General features: G+C 37.5%; 1 protein-coding gene across 12 annotated transcripts in view; it reads left to right on the top strand.

Moving 5' to 3' along the window:
• GALK2 (galactokinase 2) overlaps positions 1-23,448 on the top strand; it is a 244,345-nt gene that overhangs the window by 20,647 nt on the left and 200,250 nt on the right. For 10 of the 12 annotated variants that reach the window (XM_021940543.2, XM_017960600.2, XM_017960602.2 and 7 more), the window contains exon 2: positions 22,983-23,071. In XM_021940543.2, coding sequence (XP_021796235.1) covers positions 22,983-23,071 — 89 coding nt within the window. Of the gene's footprint in view, positions 1-21,867; positions 22,519-22,976; positions 23,072-23,448 lie in introns of those variants that run through there. The other 2 variants (XM_017960601.3, XM_009210133.4) reach the window with 2 other exon arrangements.

The raw sequence follows: 23,448 nt of genomic DNA, 5'->3' as shown, positions 1-23,448 counted from the left end.
AAAAGAAAAGACCATTTTTTTTTCCTTGAAGATCCAACTAACTTTATAACACTTTTTGGGCTTTGTTTCTGACAACTTTTCTATTTCTTTATTTTTAACCTCTTGTGTCAATTTTAGAAATTTGTATTTTTTCTAGACAAATCAGCCATCTGGATTTAAAAATTTTAAAATCCTTTTAAAATTTATGTTTGTCTATTATTTCTAGTGTTGGTTATGTTTAATGACACAAAGTTTTTTTCTATATTTTTTTTTTTAATTGAAGAAACACCTTGTAATTTTTTTATCCAATTTGCTATTTTCCCCTGGTTCGTTAAATTTTGCTTTTATCTGTTAATTTGTATCTTCTAATTTCTTTGATTTCTTTTTGCTAGGTTCCTGTGTTATATGCATACTTTATTTATTTTCATTATTTCTTTTCTTTTTTTCTTTTAAAGAATTTATTTTAAACCTATTATACCACACAGTATGTTTTAAACACTGCCATATAACCCCCTAATTAGATAAAGACGAAACAGTTTATCTTATTAGAAACAAGATACATCATCACTTATAGAGTTTTCAAACATTATTGCACTTTAACTTTCATAATTTGACAAAGAATTCATGAAACAATCTACAGACTAGTTTTAACAGACAAATAACACTTGTAAGCAGACATGACTGTCCTAAATTGTTTTTTAGGTATCAATTTTACAAGCATTACTTACATTAGTGGCAACAGTGGAGTTGGAGAGTATTGCGCCTTTTCCAAGATGCGCGGTGAGAATCACCAGGAGTGTGGTGGAACTTATGACCCTACCAAGGCCACGGATCTTTTGGCCTGCAGGTGTCAGCCCATGCATCTCCGTTTGCTTGTGGACTGGTTTGGTTATCCACTGGGTGTCAGGACTTTTTCTGACAGCTTTATGGAGTGAATGAATGAGGATAACCTCAAACATTTTGTGTGTTGAATCTTCACCAAAGTAAGAACTCAGGACTCTCAGCCGGGCATGGTGGCTCATGCCTGTAATCCCATCACTTTGGGAGGCCAAGGTGAGTGGATCACTTGAGGCCAGGAGTTCAAGACCAGCCTGGCCAACATGGTGAAACCTTGTTTCTACTAAACATATAACAATTAGCTAGGTGTGGTGGCGCACGCCTATAATCCCAGCTACTCGGGAGACTGAGGCATGAGAATTGGTTGAACCCAGGAGGTGGAGGTTGCAGTGAGTGGAGATTGTGCCACTGCACTCCAGCCTGGGTGACAGAGCAAGACTCTGTCTCAAAAAAAAATAGAAAAGAAATATATATATAGAAATAAAATGTATAAATATGTCTGTATATATGTATAAATAAAAATATATGTACATGTATATATGTATATGTGTGTGTGTATGTGTGTGTATATATATATGAATTTAGTACTCTTATAACCCCACAGTGGAGTCCAGCTTTCTCCTCTTCAATAGACTTCGAGCATACTTTAGCTGGTTAACACCACAATGGACACGCTTGCCATAAGCTGCACCCTTAGGAACTGGGCATTTTCGGCCACCATGGTGCACAGGAAGCCTATATATAATGTAACCTTGCTTGACATTGTAGCCCAGTCAGTGCACTGTTTTGGGCTGGGTGGGTTGTGGAGCCCTGTGGTAGAGCAGAGAGCTGTCAATATTGCTAGCAGGGACTCTCAGAAGAAAGTACATGATATCAGACTGTTGCTTCTTCCATAGCTCCTGAATGTACTTGTATGCAGCTCTCTTGGCTTACCTGATGGCTCTTGCCAGACAGAAAGGAAAGCACCTTTCTCCCCCATGATTTATTTTCTTATGTGAGTAGAAGGCTAGAAAATTTTCTGAGTGCCATTATGGTTGTGTCTCATGGGTTTTGATATGTAGACCTCTCATTATTTTCAAAATAGCTATAGCTGTGGCCTTAATTTCCACTTTCCTTCAACTTGTTGCTCACTAATTTGCTCTTCAACTCTTTTCATTCTTCTATTCAACCTACTATTTTTATTTTCACCATCATAACCTTGTTTTCTAAGATCTCTAATATAATTATAGTTTTATTTTTATGTTTAATTTTTGATCTTGGAGAAATTTATTGTGATGAAAGAACAAAACAGATTCAAATTCACCCTCCTTTCCCAATGGTAATTATCATACTTTGAAATTCCATCTATAACATATATTAAATTCTCAAATATAACAGTAATAATAGTAATAACTATAATTATTTTATACTTATAAAACCCTCAAACAAACTTTTGCAGTGAGTTCTAGTATTAGCCTCAGTTTGTAGATGAGGAAATTTGAGGTGTAGAGCAACTCATACAAATTAACATAATTAATGTTATAACCAATCGTTCTTACATTAGTATTAAAAATTAACATTTTCTATAATGCTATGCCTCGATATCCTGATGTTGAAGAGAAAACAAGCACAGACAGGATGGGGGACTTGCCCAGGGTCACAGTGGAAGACTGAAAATACATGTCATAGCTCCTGAAATTTTAATTCATTCATTTCTGCAGTTAGCCACATGGTCTGAGAGAATTAGTCCTTTTAGTAAAGTCCATTTCATTCATGACAGTCATAGCTTTGTTTCTCAAGTTCTGTTACTAATACTGCTATTCTTTTTTCTTTGTTTCTTTTTCTTTTTCTTTTTTTTTTTTTTTTAAGATTTTAAGTCAAAAGAGCATTCAGAGCACCAGAGTCAGCAATTCATGCTGCAGTACTTTGGCCAATTCCCCCTTTAACAATATGATCTTTGTAGGAGCTCTTATTTTCATATTGAAATGCTCATTGTATTTTTTTGGGGGGCATACATTCAGTGACTGCATTAAGACACAAGGTCTTGTTGGTAGCTCACCTAGAGGTAAAATACAGCTACTTACCCCAATTACAGCCCACCATTCATTATTAGAGGATTAGGTATGAAGTTTAGAAAGACACTGTTCACTTCAGTTCTTTCTGTTCTTAGAGAAAAATGCTTTCCTTGTTTGCCTCCATGCATTTGAATTTCAAAGGTAGGAATGTTGTATAGTAAGCCTCTTGGTGATGAAGCAGTTATAAGCCATGAACGGACTGCCTTCCCAAGGAAGTCTAGGAAAATGACAAAGTTATAATTCAAAATAATTTCATTAAGACACATTTTAGGAGACTTATTCTAACTCTGCTGTTAGCACTTCTTGTTATTTGTGTTTGCAGTCCTTGTAAAAACAAACTAATAAGGATTCAAGTTCAGGAGAACTTGAATTTCATCTATATATGATTTTCACAGGCAGAAACATTAACCCCTATTAAGGCTAGCAGTATTACCTAAACCGGAAAAGTGGGAGTTATACTTAATCGCTCTGTTTCCCACATATAATTGTACAAATTCCTTTGGATTTGACATTTTAAATAACACCTTAATTTCACTTTTCTCTACCTATAGCTTTAAAGTATTTTCAGCATTTCTCTCTAGATATATTACAATGAACTGCTATTAGATCTCTTTATTTCTACAATCCAAATTCCACACACTACCCAGTGAGCTTTTTCAAATGCAAAATTGATGATTTACTTCATTTTTAAATGTCTGTTCACATCCATTGCCTGTATGTTGAAAGCCAGGTTTCTCAATATGGCATGATAAGGCCCTTTAAGATCTGAGGCTTGATACCCTCCAACCTCCTCCCCTCCTGTTCTCTTCTGATGTTTTTAGAACCCTGTTTGTAGTTTTCCGAATGCAGTATGCTTGGGCCTTTTCATGCCAATTGCCTAGAGTGCTTCGCCCTACGCAACCTGTCTGACATCATCATCTAAAATTTATTTCAAACATTACATCTTTGGGGATCCTTAAATGTACCTTCCCTCTTTTTGATTTATCTTACCACTCATATTCTCTCATAGCAGGGACTAAATGATGTTTCTCTGTGCTCCCAAAGGACTGTGTTTGGCCAACTTGTCACTGTGTTGTTTCCCTGTATTGTGAATTTTGGCTTAGCTATTTTCCTCTTTTGCTAGACCCTTCCTCTTCCTCTTCCTCTTCCTCCCCTCATCTCCTCTTCTTTCTTTTGAGACAGGGTCTCACTCTGTTGCCCAGATTGAAGTGCAGTGGCACAATTATGGCTCACTGCAGCCTTGACTTCCTGGGCTCAGGTGAATCTCCCACCTCAGCCTCCTGAGTAGCTAGGACTACAGGCATGCATGCACCATGGTGCCCAGCTAATATTTTGTATTTTTTATAGAGATGGGGTTTTGCCATGTTGCCCAGGCTGGTCTGGAATTCCTGAGCTCAAGTAATCTGCCTTGCCCTCGCAAAGTGCTGGGATTACGTACATGAGCCACCGCACCTAGCCAACTTTTAAATTTCTTAAGGCCAAGGATTCTTATTCATCTCCTTTCAAAGAGTACTTAGTACAGCATCAGTAAATGTTTCTTTTTTTAAAAAAAGACTTTTTTTTTGAAACAGAGTCTTAATCTGTTGCCCAGGCTGGAGTGCAGTGGTGCCGTGGCGCGATCTCGGCTCACTGCAGCCTCCACCTCCTGGGTTCAAGCGATTCTTGTGCCTCAGCCTCCTGAGTAGCTGGGATTACAGGCGCCCGCCACCAGGCCTGGCTAAATTTTGTTTTTTAAAGAAAAGTTTTTTATTTTGAAATACTTTTAGACTTATAGAAAAGTCAAATAATAGTTGAAAAATTACTGTATATTCCTCTCCCAAATTCCCCAAACTTAACATTTTACCACATTTGCTTTATCATTCTCTATCTCTGTTTTAATTTTTAATTTTTATGGGTACATAATATAGATGTATATATTTATGGGGTACATGAGATATTTTGATACAGGCATACAATGTATAATAATCCCATCAGGGTAAATAGGGTATTTATCACCTCAAACATTTATAATTTCTTTGTGTTATAAACATTCCAGTTATCTTATAGTTATTATAAAATGTAAAATAAATTTTTGTTGACTGTAATAACTGTTGTGCTATCAAATACTAGATCTTATTCATTCTATCTAATTATATTTTTGTATCTATTAACCATCCCCACTCCCTCACCTCTGCTACCCTTCGCAACCTCTGGTAGCCATCATTCTACTCTCTTTCTCCATGAGTTCAATTGTTTTAATTTTTAGCTCCTGCAGATGAGTGATAATGTATGAAGTTTGTATTTCTGTGCATGACTTGTTTCAAAATACCAACTTCTCCTTTTGTTCATCTTTTGTATTTTTTTGCTTTAATTTCGTTTATTTCTGCTCTCATCTTTGTTATTTCTTCTACTAATTTCAGGTTTGTCTTTCTCTTGTTTTTCTATGTTAAGATATGTCATTAGGTCATTTATTTGGTGTTTTTCTACTTTTTTGATGTGGGCATTTATTTCTATAAACTTTCCTCTTAGCATTCCATCACTGTAACCCAAAGGTTTTGCTGTGTTGTGTTTTCATTTTTATTTGTTTCAAGAAATTTTAAAGTTTCCTTCTTAACTTCTTCATTGACCTACTGGTCATTCAGGAACATATTGTTTAATTGTGTTTGTATATTTCTAAAGTTCCTCCTATTGATTTCTAGTTTTATTCCATTGTTGTCAGAAAAGATACATGATATGATTTCATTTTTTTGAATTTTTAGAGGCTAGTTTTGGCTGGGCGTGGTGGCTCATGCTGGTAATCCCAGCACTTTGGGAGGCCAAGGCGGGCGGATCACTTGAGGTCGGGAGTTTGAGACCAGCCTGACCAACATGGAGAAACCCTGACTTTACTAAAAATACAAAATTAGCTGGGTGTGGTGGTGCATGCCTGTAATCCAAGCTACTTGGGAGGCTGAGGCAGGAGAATGGCTTGAACCAGGGAGGCAGAGGTTGCGGTGAGCCAAGATCACGCCATTGCACTCCAGCCTGGGTAACAAGAGCGAAACTGTGTCTCAAAAAAAAAAAAAAAGAAAAAAAAGACTAGTTTTGTGGCCTAAGATATGGTCTGTTTTTGAGACTCAACCATGTGCCCAGGAAAGGAATGTGTATTCTGTCGCCGCTGGATGAAATGTTCTGTAAATAACTATTAGGTCTATTTGGTATAGTGCAGATTAAATCTCATGTTTCTTTGTTGATTTTCTCTCTGGATGATCTGTCCAATGCTGAAAGTGGAGTGTTGAAGTCTCCAGCTATTATTGTTTTGGGGCCTCTCTTTTTAGCTCTGATAATATTTGTTTTATATATTTGGATGCTCCAGTATAAGGTGCATATATATTTACAACTGTTACTTCTCTTGCTGAATTGACCCCTTTATCATTATATAATGACCTTCTTTTTCTCTTCTTATGGTTTTTATTTTGAAATCTATTTTGTATAATATAAGTATAGCTACTTCTGCTCTTTTTTGGTTTCCATTGGCACGGAATATCTTTTTTCATCCCTTTTCTTTTTCAGTCTATGTGTGTCTTTAGAGGTGAAGTATATTTCTTGTAGGCAATAGATCATTGGATTTTGGTTTTGTTTTTAATCCATTCATCCATTCTATGTCCTTTGACTGGAGAGCTGAGTCCATTTACGTTCAATGTTATTGTTGATAAGTAAGGACTTTTCTGCCATTTTATTATTGTGTTCTTGTTGTTTTGTAGTCTTCTCTTCCTTCCTTCCTGTCTTGCTTTTTGTGAAGGTGATTTTCTCTGGTTTTTAATTTCTAGATTTTTATTTTTTGTGTATCTGTTTTGTGTTTTTTATTTGAGGTTACCATGAGGCTTGCAAATAACATCTTATCACCCTTTTTTTAAACTGATATTAACACCAATTACAAAAAGAAACAAGGAAGAAAAGAGAAAACTAAAAAAAACCTTCAAATTCATCTACCTTCTTTTTTAACTTTTTGTTGTTTTTATTCATATCTTATTGTCTATGTCTTGAGAAGTTATTGTAGTTATTATTTTTGATGGGTTCATGTTTTAGTCTTTCTACTCAAGATATGAGTAGTATACACACCACAGTTATAGTGTTACAATCTTCTGTGTTTGTGTCTGTCTTATTACCAGTGAATTTTCTATCGTCAGATGATTTCTTTTTTGAAAAATATTAACTTTTACTGTTGATATGTGGGTACATGTGCACATTTGTTATATGGGAATATTGTGTGATACTGGGGTTTGGGGCCTGTGTCCTGTCATTCAAGTAATAAGCATAGTACCTGATAGTTTTTCAACCCGTACCCCGTTCCTCCTCTCCTCCCTCTAGTAGTCTAGAGTGTCTTTTGTTTCCATGTTTATGTCCATGTGTGCTCAGTGTTTAGCTCTTACTTATAAGTAAGAACATGCAATATTTTGTTTTCTGTTCGTGTGTTTATTTGCTTAGGATAATGGCTTCCCACTGCATCCATTTTACTGCAGAGAATTCGGTATTACTCTTTTTTATGGCTATGTAGTATTACAGGGTGTTTATGTGCTACATTTTTTTAATCCAGTCTACCATTGATAGGCACCTGGGTTTGATTCCATGTCTTTCTTACTGTGAATAGCACAGCAGTGAACACATGAGTACATTTGTCTTTTTGGTAGAATGATTTATTTTCCTTTGGATGTATACCCAGTAAAGGGATTGCTGGGTCAAATGGTAGGTCTGTTTTAAGTTCTTTGAAGAAACTCCAGACACTTTCTAATTTATATTTCCATCAACAGATTATAAATGTCCCCTTTTCGTTGCAGCCTCATCAGCATCTCTTAGTTTTTGACACATTTTGGTAATAGCCATTTTGACTAGTGTGAGATGGGTATCTCATTGTGGTTTTGATTTTGATTTTGATTTCTTCAGATGATTTCTTATTGCTTATTAACATCCTTTTCTCTCAGTTTGAAGTTTCTTTAGCATTTCTTGTAGGATATGTCTGCTGTCAGTGACAGCAGTTTTTGTCTGTCTCAGAAAGTCTCTGTTTCTTTTTCATGTTTGAAGTATATTTTTGCTAGATATACTATTCTAGGATACACATTTTTTTTTTCTTTCAGCACTTTTAAGTATGTCTTGCCATTCTCTCCTAGCCTGTAAGGTCTCCACTGAGAAGTGTGCTGACAGATGTAATGGAGCTCCTTTACATATTACTGGTTTCTCTTCTCTTCCTGCTTTTAGGATCTTTCTTTATCCTTGACCTTTGGGAGTTTGATTATTAAATGTCTGGAGGTAGTCTTATTTGGGTTAAATCTGCTTGGTGTTCCATAACCTTCTTATACTTGAATATTGATATATTTCTCTAGGTTTAGAAAGTTCTCTTTTATTATTCCTTTGAATAAACGTCCTACCCCAGTCTCTCTCACTGTCTATGTTTTTCAGGCCGATAAATCTTAGACTTGCCCTTTAGAGGCTATTTTCTGTAACTTGTCGGCATGCTATATTCTTTTTTATTCTTTTTTCTTTTATGTCCTCTCACTGTGTATTTTCAAATACCCTGCCTTCAAGCTCACCAATTCTTTCTTCTGCTTGATCAATTCTGCTATTGAGTGACTCTGATGCATTCTTCAGTATTTCAATTGAGAGTGTCACTCTAGAATTTGTTTGATTCTTTTAAATTATTTTGATCTCTTTGTTAAAAGTATCTGATAGGATTCTGAATTTTTTCTCTGTATTATCCTGAATTTTTTTTTTGAGACGGTGTCTCACTCTGTCGCCAGGCTGGAGTGCAGTGGTACAATCTCAGCTCACTGCAACCTCTGCTTCCCGGGTTCAAGCGATTGTCCTGCCTCAGCCTCCTGAGTAGCTGGGACTACAGGTGTGCACTACCACACCCAGCTAATTTTTGTGTTTTTAGTAGAGACGGGGTTTCACCATGTTGGCCAGAATGGTCTTGATCTCTTGACCTCATGATCTGCCCACCTTGGCCTCCCAAAGTGCTGGGATTACCGGCGTGAGCCACTGCACCTGGTCTGTTACCCTGAATTTTGTTGAGCTTCCTCAAAATAGCTATTTTGAATTCTCTATGTGAAAGGTCACTTGTCTCTGTCACTCTGGGAATAGCCACTGGTGCCTCATTTAGTTCATTTGGTGATGTCATATTTTCCTTGATGGTCTTGATGCTTGTGGATGTTCACTGATGTCTGGACATTGAAGACTCAAGTATTTATGGTAGTCTTTGCAGTCTGGATTTATTTGTATCCTTTTTGGGTAGGCTTTCTAGGTATTTGAAGGGAATTGAGTGTTATGATCTAAGTCTTTGGTCACTGCAGCTATATCTTTATTAGGGGGTACCCCACACCCAGTAACACTGTGTCTCTTGCCTTCTTGTAGAGGTACTGCCTTGGTGGTGTTGGGTAAGATCTGGGAGAATTCCCTGGATTACCAGGCAGAATCTGTTATTCTTTACCATAATTTTCCCCCAAACAGAATTTCTTTCTCCATGCTGAGTTTCTTGGAGTTGGGGGATGGGAAACACAAGTACCCTTGTGGCCACTGTCATTGGATCTACACTGGGTCAGACTCAAAGTTCACACAGCACTGGGTCTTGCCTGAGGCCTGCAGAAACCATGTCATGGTTACCACTGATGCTCCCTCAAGGCCCAAGCAGGTGGCAAACCCAGCCAGACTTGTGGCCTTCTCTTTAGGGTGATGAGCTCCCCCTCAGCCCAGGATTGGTCCAGAAATGCTGTCTAGGAGTCAGGGCATAGAGTAAGGAACCTTAGGAATCTACTTGGTGCTCTATTCCACTGTGGCTGAGCTGGCACCCAAGCCGCAAGACAAAGTCCTTCCTACTCTTCCCTCCTCTTTCCTCAAGCAGAAGTATTTCCCTGTGGCCACCTCCCCCTTGTCTGTAGTGAGTAATGCCTGGTTATTGCTGATGTTTACTGCCTGGCTACCACTGTTTACCCAAGAACTCTTCTGTCAGCTTGTAGTGCATGCTGCTGGGCCTGGTATGCTCCCTTCAAGGTAGTGAGCTCCTCTCCGGTCCAGCACAGGTCCAAAAATGCCATCCAGGGCCAAGTCCTAGAATTGTGGACCCCAGGAGTCCTTGGGTGGTCTGTATCACAGTAACCAGGCTGGTACCCATGCTTCAGGAGAAAGTTCCCTTTAATCTTCCTTCTTTCCTCAAGCAGAACAAGTCTCTTCCCATGGCCATCACACTGGGAATGCACAGGGTCATCCAAGTCCTATGACAAATACTACCTGGCAACCACTGATGTTCATTCAAGGTCTGACAGCTCTGTAGTCACCAGGCAATGAATTCTCCCAGGACTAGTTCCTTCTCTTCAAGGCAGTAGATTCCCCTCTGGCCCAGGATGTGTAGAAATGTTGTCAGGGTTTTCAGTGCCTTACAAAGACTTAGAGTGACTTTCAGATTTGTTTAGGAACCTGTTGTGCTTTAGCAGGTGGTTGGGCTAGCCAGAACTTACTTTCAGGCTGCTGGGATGGTTCCCTCTAGCTAAGGCTGGTCTAAATGCTCCTTCCAGGGGCACTGGCTGATTTCTGCACTGTGTCACTTTCTACTGATACAGGACAGCACTGAATTCCAAAGCAAAGCCCCATAATCACTGTACTCCTCCATGTGCACAGATTCTCTCTCCATGCTACATGGCCACCACCATTGCTGGAGGGTAAGAGAGGGGTGGTGTCAATGATTCAAGACTATCTTTCCGACCGTCTTCAGTGTCAAATTCCTTGACATGATTTTAAAACCAGATATTGTGATAATTCACCTGATTTTGGGTTCTTATGAAGGTGCTTTCTTCTGTGGATAGTTAGTTGTTCAACTTGTTATTTCTGCAGGAAGATGATCCCTAGAGGGTTCTACTTGGCTATCTTGCTCCTATCCCCTTATAATATTTTTCCTGAACAGTTTGAGATTAAGTTGAGGACCTGATGCCTGTTAGAAGACAAAATCTCAACTAATTTAAATACTCTAATTAGCTTTTATTATTATTTTCAATTCATGAATTGGGCAGCATCTAAAAATAGGTGCTATGCTAGGCATGGCAGAACAGTTGGTTTTTACAAAATAGCTTGAAGAAGAACAAGTGAAACAGCATAATAAAAAGCAGATTGGTTAACATCAGGTTACTTCAGGTTCGTTTTCTTGTAAGGGTTAAAACAGAGGGGACTTCCTTACCATGCTGGCTAAAACTGGCCTGTTTAGGAATTTGGCTACCATGTCTCTCCTGCTTTTTTATAGATCAGATAAACAACTTAGTTTTGGTTTGGTGATGGGGAACTTTAGCATGAATGACTCCATTTTGGCCTAGTGGAACTCAGCCCAAAATAACGGTCTTCCATAAATTTTATTTAACATGCTCTTTTAACCTTAAATACTTGAATGCATATTTCCTAAAAACAAGGATATTCTTTTATATAATCAGAGCATAATGATTAAAATTAGGAAATTAACATTGATAGAACAGTATTATCTAATTGACAGATGTGATGTGTTACCAGTTATCCTACTCATGTCCTTTATAGCAAAATACAGCATACATGGGTGGATACATTCCAAGACCCCTCAGTGAATGCCTGAAACCACAGATAGTACTGAATCCTATATATACTATTTGCTTTTTTTCTATATATAAATACCTATGATAAAGTTTAATTTATAAATTAGGCATAGCAAGAGATTAACAATAATAACTAAAAATAAAATAGAACAATTTTAACAGTATACCAACAACACTACTCATAGGCTTTGGAGTCATTATTAAGTAAAATTATGGTTACTTGAACACAAGCACTGCAATATAGAGACAATACAGATGCCAAGCTGATAATGAGATGACTACCAAGTGACTAGTGGGTGCGTAGCATATATAGTGTGGATATGCTGGACAAAGGGAAGACTCATGTCCTGGGCAGGACAGAATGGGACAGTGTGAGATTTTATCATGCTACTCAGAATGGTGTGCAATTTAAAACTTAGGAATTGTTTATTTCTGTATTTTTCCATTTAATATTTTCAAACCATGGTTGACAGCAGATAACTGAAGTCATAGAAAATAAAACCACAAATAAGGGTGGACTGCTATATTTTTTCCTGTTCTAAGACCCAATCTAGGATGTATACTATACTTGTTGCCTCTTTAATTTTTTTTTTTGTTTGTTTGTTTTTTTTTTGAGATGGAGTCTTGCTCTGTCACCCAGGCTGGAGTGCAGTGGCGCAATCTTGGCTCACTGCAAGCTCCATTTCCTGGGTTCACGCCATTCTCCTGCCTCAGCCTCCCAAGGAGCTGGGACTACAGGCGCCCACCACCACGTCCGGCTAATTTTTTTTTGTAGTTTTCGTGGAGATGGGGTTTCACTGTGTTAGCTAGGATGGTCTTGATCTCCTGACCCTGTGATCCACCCGCCTCGGCCTCCCAAAGTGCTGGGATTACAGGCATGAGCCGCCGCGCCCGGCCTAATCTTTTTTATTGTGGAACACTTCCTCAGCCTTTCTATGTGTTTTATGAGCAGCTGTTTTACAGAATATTCCTCAGTTTGAGTTTTAGGGAAAATTGTGAAAAACTTCGAAATGGACCAAAAGATTATCAGGTATCTTCAAAGGAAAACTAGAAGTTGTCTAGTATACCTTTCAAGTTATCTGATTCCTATGTGGGTTCTGAGGCTTTCATTGTATTCATGGATTCATGGTATTTTACAACTCTGTAGGTCATATAAAACTGTTAGCAATGCAAATTATGCATTATTTTCCATAGGAATTGCAAATCCTGTCTGGTGGAATGCAATTGATTGCCCCCTGGCTGTTAATGTTTTCCAGTTTTTTGGTATACATTTCTCTTTTTTTTCCCTCTAATATCACATTTGTTATGTTATAAAAGAGGGAAATGTGATTATCACTGATATTTTAATGCATGTTTTTAAAAAATTATACTTTAAGTTCTAGGGTACATGTGCGCAATGTGCAGGTTTGTTTCATATATATACATGTGCCATGTTGGTGTGCTGCACCCATTAACTGGTCATTTACATTAGGTATATCTCCTAGTGCTATCCCTCTTCCTTCCCTCCACCCCACAACAGGCCCTGGTATGTGATGTTCCCCTTCTTGTGTCGATGTGTTCTCATTGTTCAATTCCCACCTATGAGTGATAACATGTGGTGTTTGGTTTTTTGTCCTTGCGATAGTTTGCTGAAAATGATGGTTTCCAGCTGCATCCATGTCCCTACAAAGGACATGAACTCATCCTTTTTTACGGCTGCATAGTATTCCATGGTGTATATGTGCCACATTTTCTTAATCCAGTCTATCATTGATCGACATTTGAGTTGGTTCCAAGTCTTTGCTATTGTGAATAGTGCTGCAGTAAACATACATGTGCATGTGTCTTTATAGCAGCATGACTTATAATCCTTTGGGATATACCCAGTAATGCGATGGCTGGGTCAAATGGTATTTTTAATTCTAGATCCTTAAGGAATCGCCACACTGTGTTCCACAGTGGTTGAACTAGTTTACAGTCCCACCAACAGTGTAAAAGTGTTCCTATTTCTCCACATCCTCTCCAGCACCTGTTCTTTCCTGACTTTTTAATGATTGCCATTCTAACTTGTGTGAGATGGTATTTCATTGTTGTTTTGATTTGCATTTCTCTGACGGCCAGTGATGATGAGCATTTTTTCATCTGTCTGTTGGCTGCATAAATGTCTTCTTTTGAGAAGTTCTGTTCATATCCTTCACCCACTTTTTGATGGGGTTGTTTTTTTCTTGCAAATTTGTTTGAGTTCTTAGTGGGTTCTGGATATTAGCCCTTTGTCAGATGAGTAGATTGCAAAAATTTTCTCCCATTCTGTAGGTTGCCTGTTCACTCTGATGGTAGTTTCCTTTGCTGTGCAGGAGCTCTTTAGTTTAATTAGATCCCATTTGTCAATTTTGGCTTTTGTTGCCATTGCTTTTGGTGTTTTAGACATGAAGTTCTTGCCCATGCCTATATCCTGAATGGTATTGCCTAGGTTTTCTTCTAGGATTTTGATGGTTTTAGGTCTAACATTTAAGTCTTTAATCCATCTTGAATTAATCTTTGTATAACGTGTAAGGAAGGGATCCAGTTTCAGCTTTCTACATATGGCTAGCCAGTTTTGTCAGTACCATTTATTAAATGGGGAATCCTTTCCCCATTTCTTGTTTTTGTCATGTTTGTCAAAGATCAGATGGTTGTAGATGTGTGGTATTATTTCTGAGGGCTCTGTTCTGTTCCATTGGTCTATATCTCTGTTTTGGTACCAGTACCATGCTATTTTGGTTACTGTAGCCTTGTAGTATAGTTTGAAGTCAGGTAGGGTGATGCCTCCAGCTTTATTCTACTTGCTTAGGATTGCCTGGGCAATGCGGGCTCTTTTTTGGTTCCATATGAACTTTAAGGTAGTTTTTTCCAATTCTGTGAAGAAAGTCATTGGTAGCTTGATGGGATGGCATTGAATCTATAAATTACCTTGGGCAATATGGCCATTTTCATGATATTGATTCTTCCTATCCATGAGCATGGAATGTTCTTCCATTTGTTTGTGTCCTCTTTTATTTCTTTGAGCAGTGGGTTGTAGTTCTCCTTGAAGAGGTCCTTCACATCCCTTGTAAGTTGGATTTCTAGGTATTTTATTCTCTTTGAAGCAATTGTGAATGGGAGTTCACTCATGATTTGGCTGTCTGTTATTGGTGTATAAGAATGCTTGTGATTTTTGCACATTGATTTTGTATTCTGAGACGTTGCTAAAGTTGCTTATCAGCTTAAGGAGATTTTGGGCTGAGATGATGGAGTTTTCTAAATATACAATCATGTCATCTGCAAACAGGGACAATTTGACTTCCTCTTTTCCTAATTGAATACCCTTTATTTCTTTCTCCTGCCTGATTGCCCTGGCCAGAACTTCCAACACTATGTTGAATAGGAGTGGTGAGAGAGGGCATCCCTGTCTTGTGCCAGTTTTCAAAGGGAATGCTTCCAGTTTTTGCCCATTCAGAATGATATTGGCTGTGGGTTTCTCATAAATAGCTGTTATTTTTTGAGATATGTCCCAGCAATACCTAATTTATTGAGAGTTTTTAGCATGAAGGGCTGCTGAATTTTGTCAAAGGCCTTTTCTGCATCTATGGAGATAATCATGTGGTTTTTGTCTTTGGTTTTGTTTATATGCTGGATTACCTTTATTGATTTGCGTATGCTGAACCAACCTTGCATCCCAGGGATGAAGCCCACTTGATCATCGTGGATAAGTTTTTGATGTGCTACTGGATTCCGTTTGCCAGTATTTCATTGAGGATTTTTGCATCAATGTTCGTCAAGGATATTGGTCTAAAATTCTCTTTTTTTCTTGTGTATCTGCCAGGCTTTGGTATCAGGATGATGCTGGCCTCATAAAATGAGTTAGGGAGGATTCCCTCTTTTTCCATTGAATGGAATAGTTTCAGAAGTAATGGTACTAGCTCCTCTTTGTACCTCTGATAGAATTCGACTGTGAGTCCGTCTGGTCCTGGATTTTTTTTGGTTGGTAGGCTTTTAATTATTGCCTCAATTTCAGATCCTGTTATTGGTCTATTCAGGGATTCAACTTCTTCCTGGTTTAGTCTTGAGAGGGTGTATGTGTCCAGGAATTTATCCATTTCTTCTAGATTTTCTAGTTTATTTGCATATAGGTGTTTATAGTATTTTCTGATGGTAGTTTGCATTTCTGTGGGATTGGTGGTGGTATCCCCTTTATCATGTTTTATTGCATCCATTTGATTCTTCTCCCTTTTCTTCTTTATTAGTCTTGCTAGCAGTCTATCAATTTTGTTGATCTTTTTGAAAAACCAGCTCCTAGATTCATTGGTTTTTTTGAAGGGTTTTTTGTGTCTCTATCTCCTTCAGTTCTGCTCTGATCTTAGTTATTTCTTGCCTTCTGCTAGCTTTTGAATTTGTTTGCTCTTGCTTCTCTAGTTCTTTTAATTGTGATGTTAGGGTGTCAATTTTAGATCTTTCCTGCTTTCTCTTGTGGTCATTTAGTGCTATAAATTTCCCTCTACACACTGCTTTAAATGTGTCCCAGAGATTCTGGTATGTTGTGTCTTTGTTCTCATTGGTTTGAAAGAGCATCTTTATTTCTGCCTTCATTTCGTTATGTACCCAGTAGTCATTCAGGAGCAGGTTGTTCAGTTTCCATGTAGTTGTGTGGTTTTGAGTATCAGAATCCTGAGTTCTAGTTTGATTGCACTATGATCTGAGAGACAGTTTGTTATAATTTCTGTTCTTTTTTTTTTTTTTTTTTTTTTGAGACAGAGTCTGACTCTGTTGCCCAGGCTGGAGTGCAGTAGCTGGATCTCAGCTCACTGCAAGCTCTGCCTCCTGGGTTCACGCCATTCTCCTGCCTCAGCCTCCCGAGTAGCTGGGACTACAGGCGCCCGCCACCTTGCCCCGCTAGTTTTTTGTATTTTTTAGTAGAGACGGGATTTCACCGTGTTAGCCAGGATGGTCTCAATCTCCTGACCTCATGATCCGCCCGTCTCGGCCTCCCAAAGTGCTGGGATTACAGGCTTGAGCCACCGCGCCCTTCCAATTTCTGTTCTTTTAGATTTGCAGAGGAGTGCTTTACTTCCAACTGTGTGGTCAATTTTGGAATAAGTGCGATGTGGTGCTGAGAGGAATGTATATTGTGTTGATTTGGGGTGGAAAGTTCTGTAGATGTCTATTAGGTTGGCTTGGTGCAGAGTTGAGTTCAATTCCTAAATATCCTTGTTAATTTTCTGTCTCATTTATCTGTCTAATGTTGACAGTGGGGTGTTAAAGTCTCCCATTATTATTTTGTGGAAGTCTAAGTCTCTTTGTAGATCTCTAAGGACTTGCTTTATGAATCTGGGTGCCTCTGTATTGGGTGCAAATGTATTTAGGATAGTTAGCTCTTCTTGTTGAATTGATCCATCCCTTTACCATTATGTAATGGCCTTCTTTGTGTGTTTTGATCTTTGTTGGTTTAAAGTCTGTTTTATCAGAGACTAGGATTGCAACCCCTGCCATTTTTTGTTTTCCATTTGCTTGGTAGATCTTTCTCCATCCCTTTATTTTGAGCCTATGTGTGTCTCTGCATGTGAGATGGGTCTCCTGAGTACAGCAAACTGATGGGTCTTAACTCTTTATCCAGTTTGCCAGTCTGTGTCTTTTAATTGGGGCAGTTAGCCCAGTTACAATTAAGGTTAATATTGTTATGTGTGAATTTGATCCTGTCATTATGATGTTAGCTGGTTATTTTGCTTGTTAGTTGATGCAGTTTCTTCCTAGCATTGATGGTCTTTACAATTTGGCATGTTTTTGCAGTGGCTGGTACTGGTTGTTCCTTTCCATGTTTTGTGCTTCCTCCCAGAGCTCTTGTAGGGCAGGCCTGGTGGTGACAAAATCTCTCAGCATTTGCTTGTCTGTAAAGGATTTTATTTCTCCTTCACTTATGAAACTTAGGTTGGCTGGATATGAAATTCTTGGCTGAAAATTCTTTTATTTAAGAATGTTGAATATTGGCCCCCCCTCTTCTGGCTTGTAGAGTTTCTGCCGAGAGATCTGCTGTTAGTCTGATGGGCTTCCCTTTGTCGGTAACCCGACCTTTCTCTCTGGCTGCCCTTAACGTATTTTCTTCATTTCAACTTTGGTGAATATGACAATTATGTGTCTTGGAGTTGCTCTTCTTGAGGAGTATCATTGTGGTGTTCTCTGTATTTCCTGAATTTGAATGTTGGCCTGCCTTGCTAGGTTAGGGAAGTTCTCCTGGATAATATCCTGCAGAGCGTTTTCCAACTTAGTTTCATTCTCCCCATCACTTTCAGGTACACCAATCAGACGTAGATTTGGTCTTTTCACATAGTCCCATATTTCTTGGAGACTTTCTTTGTTTCTTTTCACTCCTTTTTCTCCAAACTTCTCTTCTTGCGTCATTTCATCTTCAGTTCTGATACCCTTTGTTTCAGCTGATCGAATTGGCCACTGAAGCTTGTGCATTCTTCGCATAGTTCTCAGGCCATGGTTTTCAGCTCCATCAGGAGCTGGAGTCTCTCTGAATCTACTGTGATTTTGGGGCTGTCCAATTCATGAATTGTTCATTGCTCAGTTAAACCCCTTTAAATTTAACTAGAATGAAGTTTTTATTTTAACAGTTTAAAGACCTTGTTATGTGTGAATTTGATCCACACATAGAATTTTGTTAACTTTTTTCCTAAAAACCCAGGCTTTGAATTTATTAACTTAGGTCTGCTGTTTTCTGCTCCCCATATCATTACTTTCTGTTCTTATCTTTTTTGTGTCATTCTTTTTGTTTATTTTCTAGCGTATGGAGATGAGAATTTATTATCATTTTTTCATTTTTACTGCTAAAGTGTTTAGAACTATGGAGTTTTCTGACTGCTTTAAATGTATCCCATATATTTTTAATGAGTAGAGCTTTTAATGTTATTTTTAGATTCTTTCACTTTATTTCCCCTTTCACCCAAGAGTTGTTTAAAAGACACTTAAGAAATTTGCAGGTAGGAGGACGTTTTGTCATTTTTCTTGTTAATAATTTCTAGTTCTGTTGCATTGAGTGTTGTTTGTATTATTTCTACTTTATGGAATTTACTAATGTTTCATTGTAACCAAATATATGATCAGTATTTGTGAATGTTCCATGTACTCTTGAGAAGTTGTATTGCCTATTATGAGGGTACAATGTTTGATATATGTATATATCCATAAAATTTACTTTATCAAGTTTATTGAGCCTTTTCTATGTGATTTGGCCTCCTTAATGTACTAAGATGTCTTATAATCTCTTATTGCTAATGTATTTCTACCTGTATTTCCTTAAATTACCTTGTAGTTTCGCCTTATACAAGTGATTACTGTTTCATTTGGGATATTTCTTAACTGCCATATCTTCATTTTGATTTGTGGCTCTCAACATTAAGAAATATCCTTCTCGTAGGCTGAGACAGGAGGATCACTGGAAGCCAGAAGTTTGAGACCATCCTAGGCAACATAGTGAGACTATGCCTCTACAAAAAATTAAAAAATATTTTAACTAGGCATGACAGCATGACTCTGTAGTTCTGCTGAGGCTGAGACTGCAGGATTGTCTGAGCCCAGGAGTTCTAGGCTGCAGTGAGCCATGATCATGCCACTTCCCATTGCACTTTAGCCTGGGCAACAGAGTGAGACCCTATCTCTCTCTCTCTAAAGAAAGGTATCCTTCTATGTACATTTAGTGCGTGAGCTTAAATTCTACAATTTTGATCAGGATTACTACTTGTTTTCTTATTGTTTTCATTTGCCTATAATATCTTTGGCCATTTCTTGATATTTAGTCTTTCAGAATCACCTTGTTTTAGTTATGTGTCTAGTATACAGCATAATACATTCAGTCCTGTTTTAGGAGCAAAATTGCAAATCTTTTTGTTTTAATAGTTGAGGCTCATTCACATTTATTAATGTGATTAATATGTTTGATTTCAGTTGTTGTACTATTTTATACAGGTTGAATATCCCTTGTCCAAAATGCTTGAGACTAGAAGTTTTTCAGATTTCAGATTTATTGGATTTTGGAATATTTACATATACATAATGAGATATCTTGGAGATAGCACCCAAATGTAAATATGAAATTTATTTGTTTCATATACGTCTTATTCATATAGCATGAAAGTAGTTTTATACAATATTTAAAATAATTTTATTCATGAAACAGTTTGTGTTAAATACTTAGGTGTGGAATTTTCCACTTATGATGTCATGGCTGTGCTTAAAAAGCTTCAAAGTTTGGAATAATTTGGATTTTGAAATTTTGAATTAGGGATGCTCAACCTGTAATTGTATGCTATGGTACATTTTATGTTTTTCCTATCTACCAGATATTTTTCTCTTCTCCTTTATTTTTGAAATTTGTATGGTATTTAGGAAGATTTATATTTTTGTTTTATTGGTTACCTTTGTACTTATATTTTTAAAACACCCTTAGAAAACAGGGGACTATTTTCTTATTTAACTTCTACTATCTTCTTCGTCAGTTTTTAATTTTTTTCCAGTGGTGGTTGTTGAAAAGCACCAATTTTATGTCATTCTATCTCAAATCCAGACAAATAACCTCAGTTGCTTCAACAAACTTCTCTATAAAATAGAAGAAGCTGGGCAGAGAGCACCAAGATTTGTCAATAGCATCATTAAAATTACCCAGTGCACTAACATTGCTTCCTATCCTGACACAAACACACCTACCATCTCTCATTGCTTATGATGTATTCTTATTCACCTGCTACAGAGTGGAAATGATATTGAACCCAGGAACTAAGATATAATCATAACTACCATTTATTAAACACATACTTCATGCCAGTGCTGGACTGGACACTGTTCCAAATGATCTTATTAATCTTCCCAACAAATCTATGGGATACATATTTCTATCCAGTTTAAAGGTGAATTAGATTAATGAATTTCATCATGTGTAGAGGAGAGTTTTAAGCCCAGGTCTACCTGACTGTACAGGACCTGTTCTTTCTATGCTTTTGTTTCTTTAATAATATCCTTGTATATGTCTGTACTATAATTTTAAAAAAATCATTGCTTTGTCAGTTTTTTTTTTTTTTGTATCTTTTAACTTTTACCTCTTGCCTATTTAGTAATCAATGAGCTTATTCTACTTTCCTCTTTTTCTTTCCCACACCTCCTGTTTTTTAATAGGTGGACTTTTTCTTTCTGGTAGTGGTTTTAGATTAATTTTAGTTTTGGTGGCTCCCTTCTTTTCTCTTTATTTTACTCAATTTTCCCTCCCTCCCCCTCTCTCCCTCCCTCCCTCCCTTCCTTCCTCCCTCCTTCCCTTCTTCCCTCCCTCCCTCTCTTTCATTCTTTCCTTTTTTTTTTTTTTTTTCAAAGACAAGGTCTCATGTTGCCCAGGCTAGAGTGCAGTGGCTACTTGCAGACAGGATCTTGCCATTGATCAGTGCAGCAGTTTTGACCTGCTCCATTTCCCTCCTATGTCAGTTTACTGCTCCTTAGGCAACCTGGTAATCCCTTGGCCCCCACAGGTCACCATATTGAAGCCCAACTTACTGCAGACACCTGGACGGCGTAGTGCACCGCAGCCCAGAACTTCTAGGCTCAAGCGATCCTTCTGGCTTAGCCTCCAGAGTAGCTGGAACTACAGGCACACCCAGGGTGCCTGGCTTTTTTGCTCAATTTTTGTTTCTAGTAGTTCACTGTGGTCTTCTTTTCTCTCTTCTTTTTTCCCCCTATTATAGCTAACTTGAAGTTTGGCATTTTTGTCTTCTAGTTATACTGAAGACAGAGTTTTTGTATACTTTTATTTGTTCTTGTTTTCTTTTTTGAGGATATATAGAGAAACTCAGATTTAGGCAGCCACGTCTACCAGGTAGTTCAGTAAATGTATTTTGAGTCATATGTTAAGAGATTCTGTTATTGTCTCCCTGCTGCGATCTTTTGTTCTCTTCCACAGCCTCTGCTGAAGGAGTAAGCACAAGTGATCATTTTTGTAACTAAAGCAAGTGACCTTATTTGTACTAAATGACCTCACCTTTTGGCCACAGATGTCTAGACCTGTATGGATATAGGACCTAAACTCTGCCAAGCTGATTATATCTTTCAAGAATTTGAACGAAAGGACACAGAAATGTAATCAGTTAGTATAGGACACTGGAGCTGTTAAGTCTTGTATAGTCAAGGCCACAGTGCCATGAAAACTGAAGGTATGGAGGAGCAGAAACTTAAGAGGTTCACAGAGGCAGGTGGAATGCAAAAAGTACTGAGCAGAGAGAAATTATAATGGTGTCTTTGGAGCAATAAGAGAATGAGGCAGGAAGAGAGCCAAAGAAACTGATAAAAACAGTTTCTGATGACTATTCAATTCCCAAGAGATGAGCTTGAATAACTTCCAATAATATTCCACATATTTTTATATTATTATATTAAATTTTCTTGAGTTTTTTTGGGTGTGGGTCTCTGTTTCTTAATTAATTAATATCCTGAATATATTAGGCTTTAATAAATGTTTATTATCCCGGTGTTAGTACCCAGATACAATATGATGTGAGACTACAAATAATGAGGGCTATTCACAGAATTGACTTGAGATAATTTGAGAGTATCGAGTTATTAAATATATTACAAGAATTTTGGGTCTGGAAGGGACCTATGAGGAATATCTAGTTCAAATTCTCAAATTTTAGAGAAGAGAGGCCAGGAGAAAATGATTTGCCAAACTTCGACATTGAATTAGAGATCTCATTAGAATTAGAACTGTGGTTTCCTGATGTCCAGTCTAGTTTTTATTTTACTACATGTTCTGAGTTAGACAGTATAACCCCCCAAATTCATATCTACTTGAAACTGCAGAATGTGACCTTATTTGGACTAGCATCTTTGCAAATGTAATCAATGAAGATGAGGTCATACTCAATTAGAGTGGATGGACTTTAATCCAATATGACTGGTGTCCTTACAAGAAGGAAAAACAGAGAGAATGCCATGTGGTGACACAGCAGAGTTAAGAGTGATGAAGCTGAAAGCCAAGGAATACCAAGGATTGATGGCTGCTACCAGAAGATAGAAAGAGGCAGGGAAGAAAGGATTCTCCTCTACAGCTTTCAGAGGTACTACTGACCTCTGACTTTAGACTTCTGGCTGCAGACTTGTGATTATAAATCTCTGTTGTATTAAGTCATCCAGTTTATAGTTCTTTGTTATGACAGCCTTAGGAAACTAAATATACTACCACATGGTGCACCTTTTAATATAAGAGATTCTACCCTGCATGTCACCAAAAAAGTATACAGAAACTAGATTCTTCAAAAGGGAAGGAAGTAGCTTTTTCTGTTGGGTATATCAATCTTAACTTTTAAATTCTTCAGTGTACTTAGCTATACTTTTGTGCCATTTAGAGATTACAGTATTGTTCATTTGGGATTTTCAAGGAAGTATGTCACTAGGAAATTTTGCTTTTATTTTTTTAAGGAATAATGAGTGGTGGCAGGCATATGGAGTGTGTGTGTGTGTGTGTGTATGTTATGGATTTTCTGTTATATGATAATCTGAAATATTGTACTTTTATTTTCAGGTTACTGAAGCTAAAGGAGATGTTTAACTCCAAGTTTGGATCTATTCCCAAGTTTTATGTTCGAGCACCAGGAAGAGTCAACATAATAGGTATTTCAAAAGTTCTTTCTCTTAATTTTTTTCTTCATCCTTTGGTAAGATCTAAATTTTTAAAAATATATTTTTCTTAATTTTTCCCAAATTAGAATATTTCACATATATCTACTAATAGTAAGATGTGTCTTTGCATAAGGAACACACTTTACTTTTATCTTTCCCAATCCATGTTATTAGTATTGTTCATTCATTTTTTAAATGTATAAATTTGTTGAAACCAAGTTGTTAATATTGTTTTCATAAAAAGTGAAAATATTTTTCTAGGCCACAGGTTAAAATTTTAAACTGTGGTAAGTAGTTTTGATGGTTTTATATTTACTCACTGGGTTAGAGAGGCACAGGGAAACCTTACAATTCCTTGCTACTAAAAG

The sequence above is a fragment of the Papio anubis genome, chromosome 7, assembly GCF_008728515.1.
Source record: "Papio anubis isolate 15944 chromosome 7, Panubis1.0, whole genome shotgun sequence".
Lineage (NCBI taxonomy): Eukaryota > Metazoa > Chordata > Mammalia > Primates > Cercopithecidae > Papio > Papio anubis.
The sequence above is the reverse complement of the archived record's forward strand: the minus strand, read 5'-3'. Positions and strand labels throughout refer to the sequence as shown.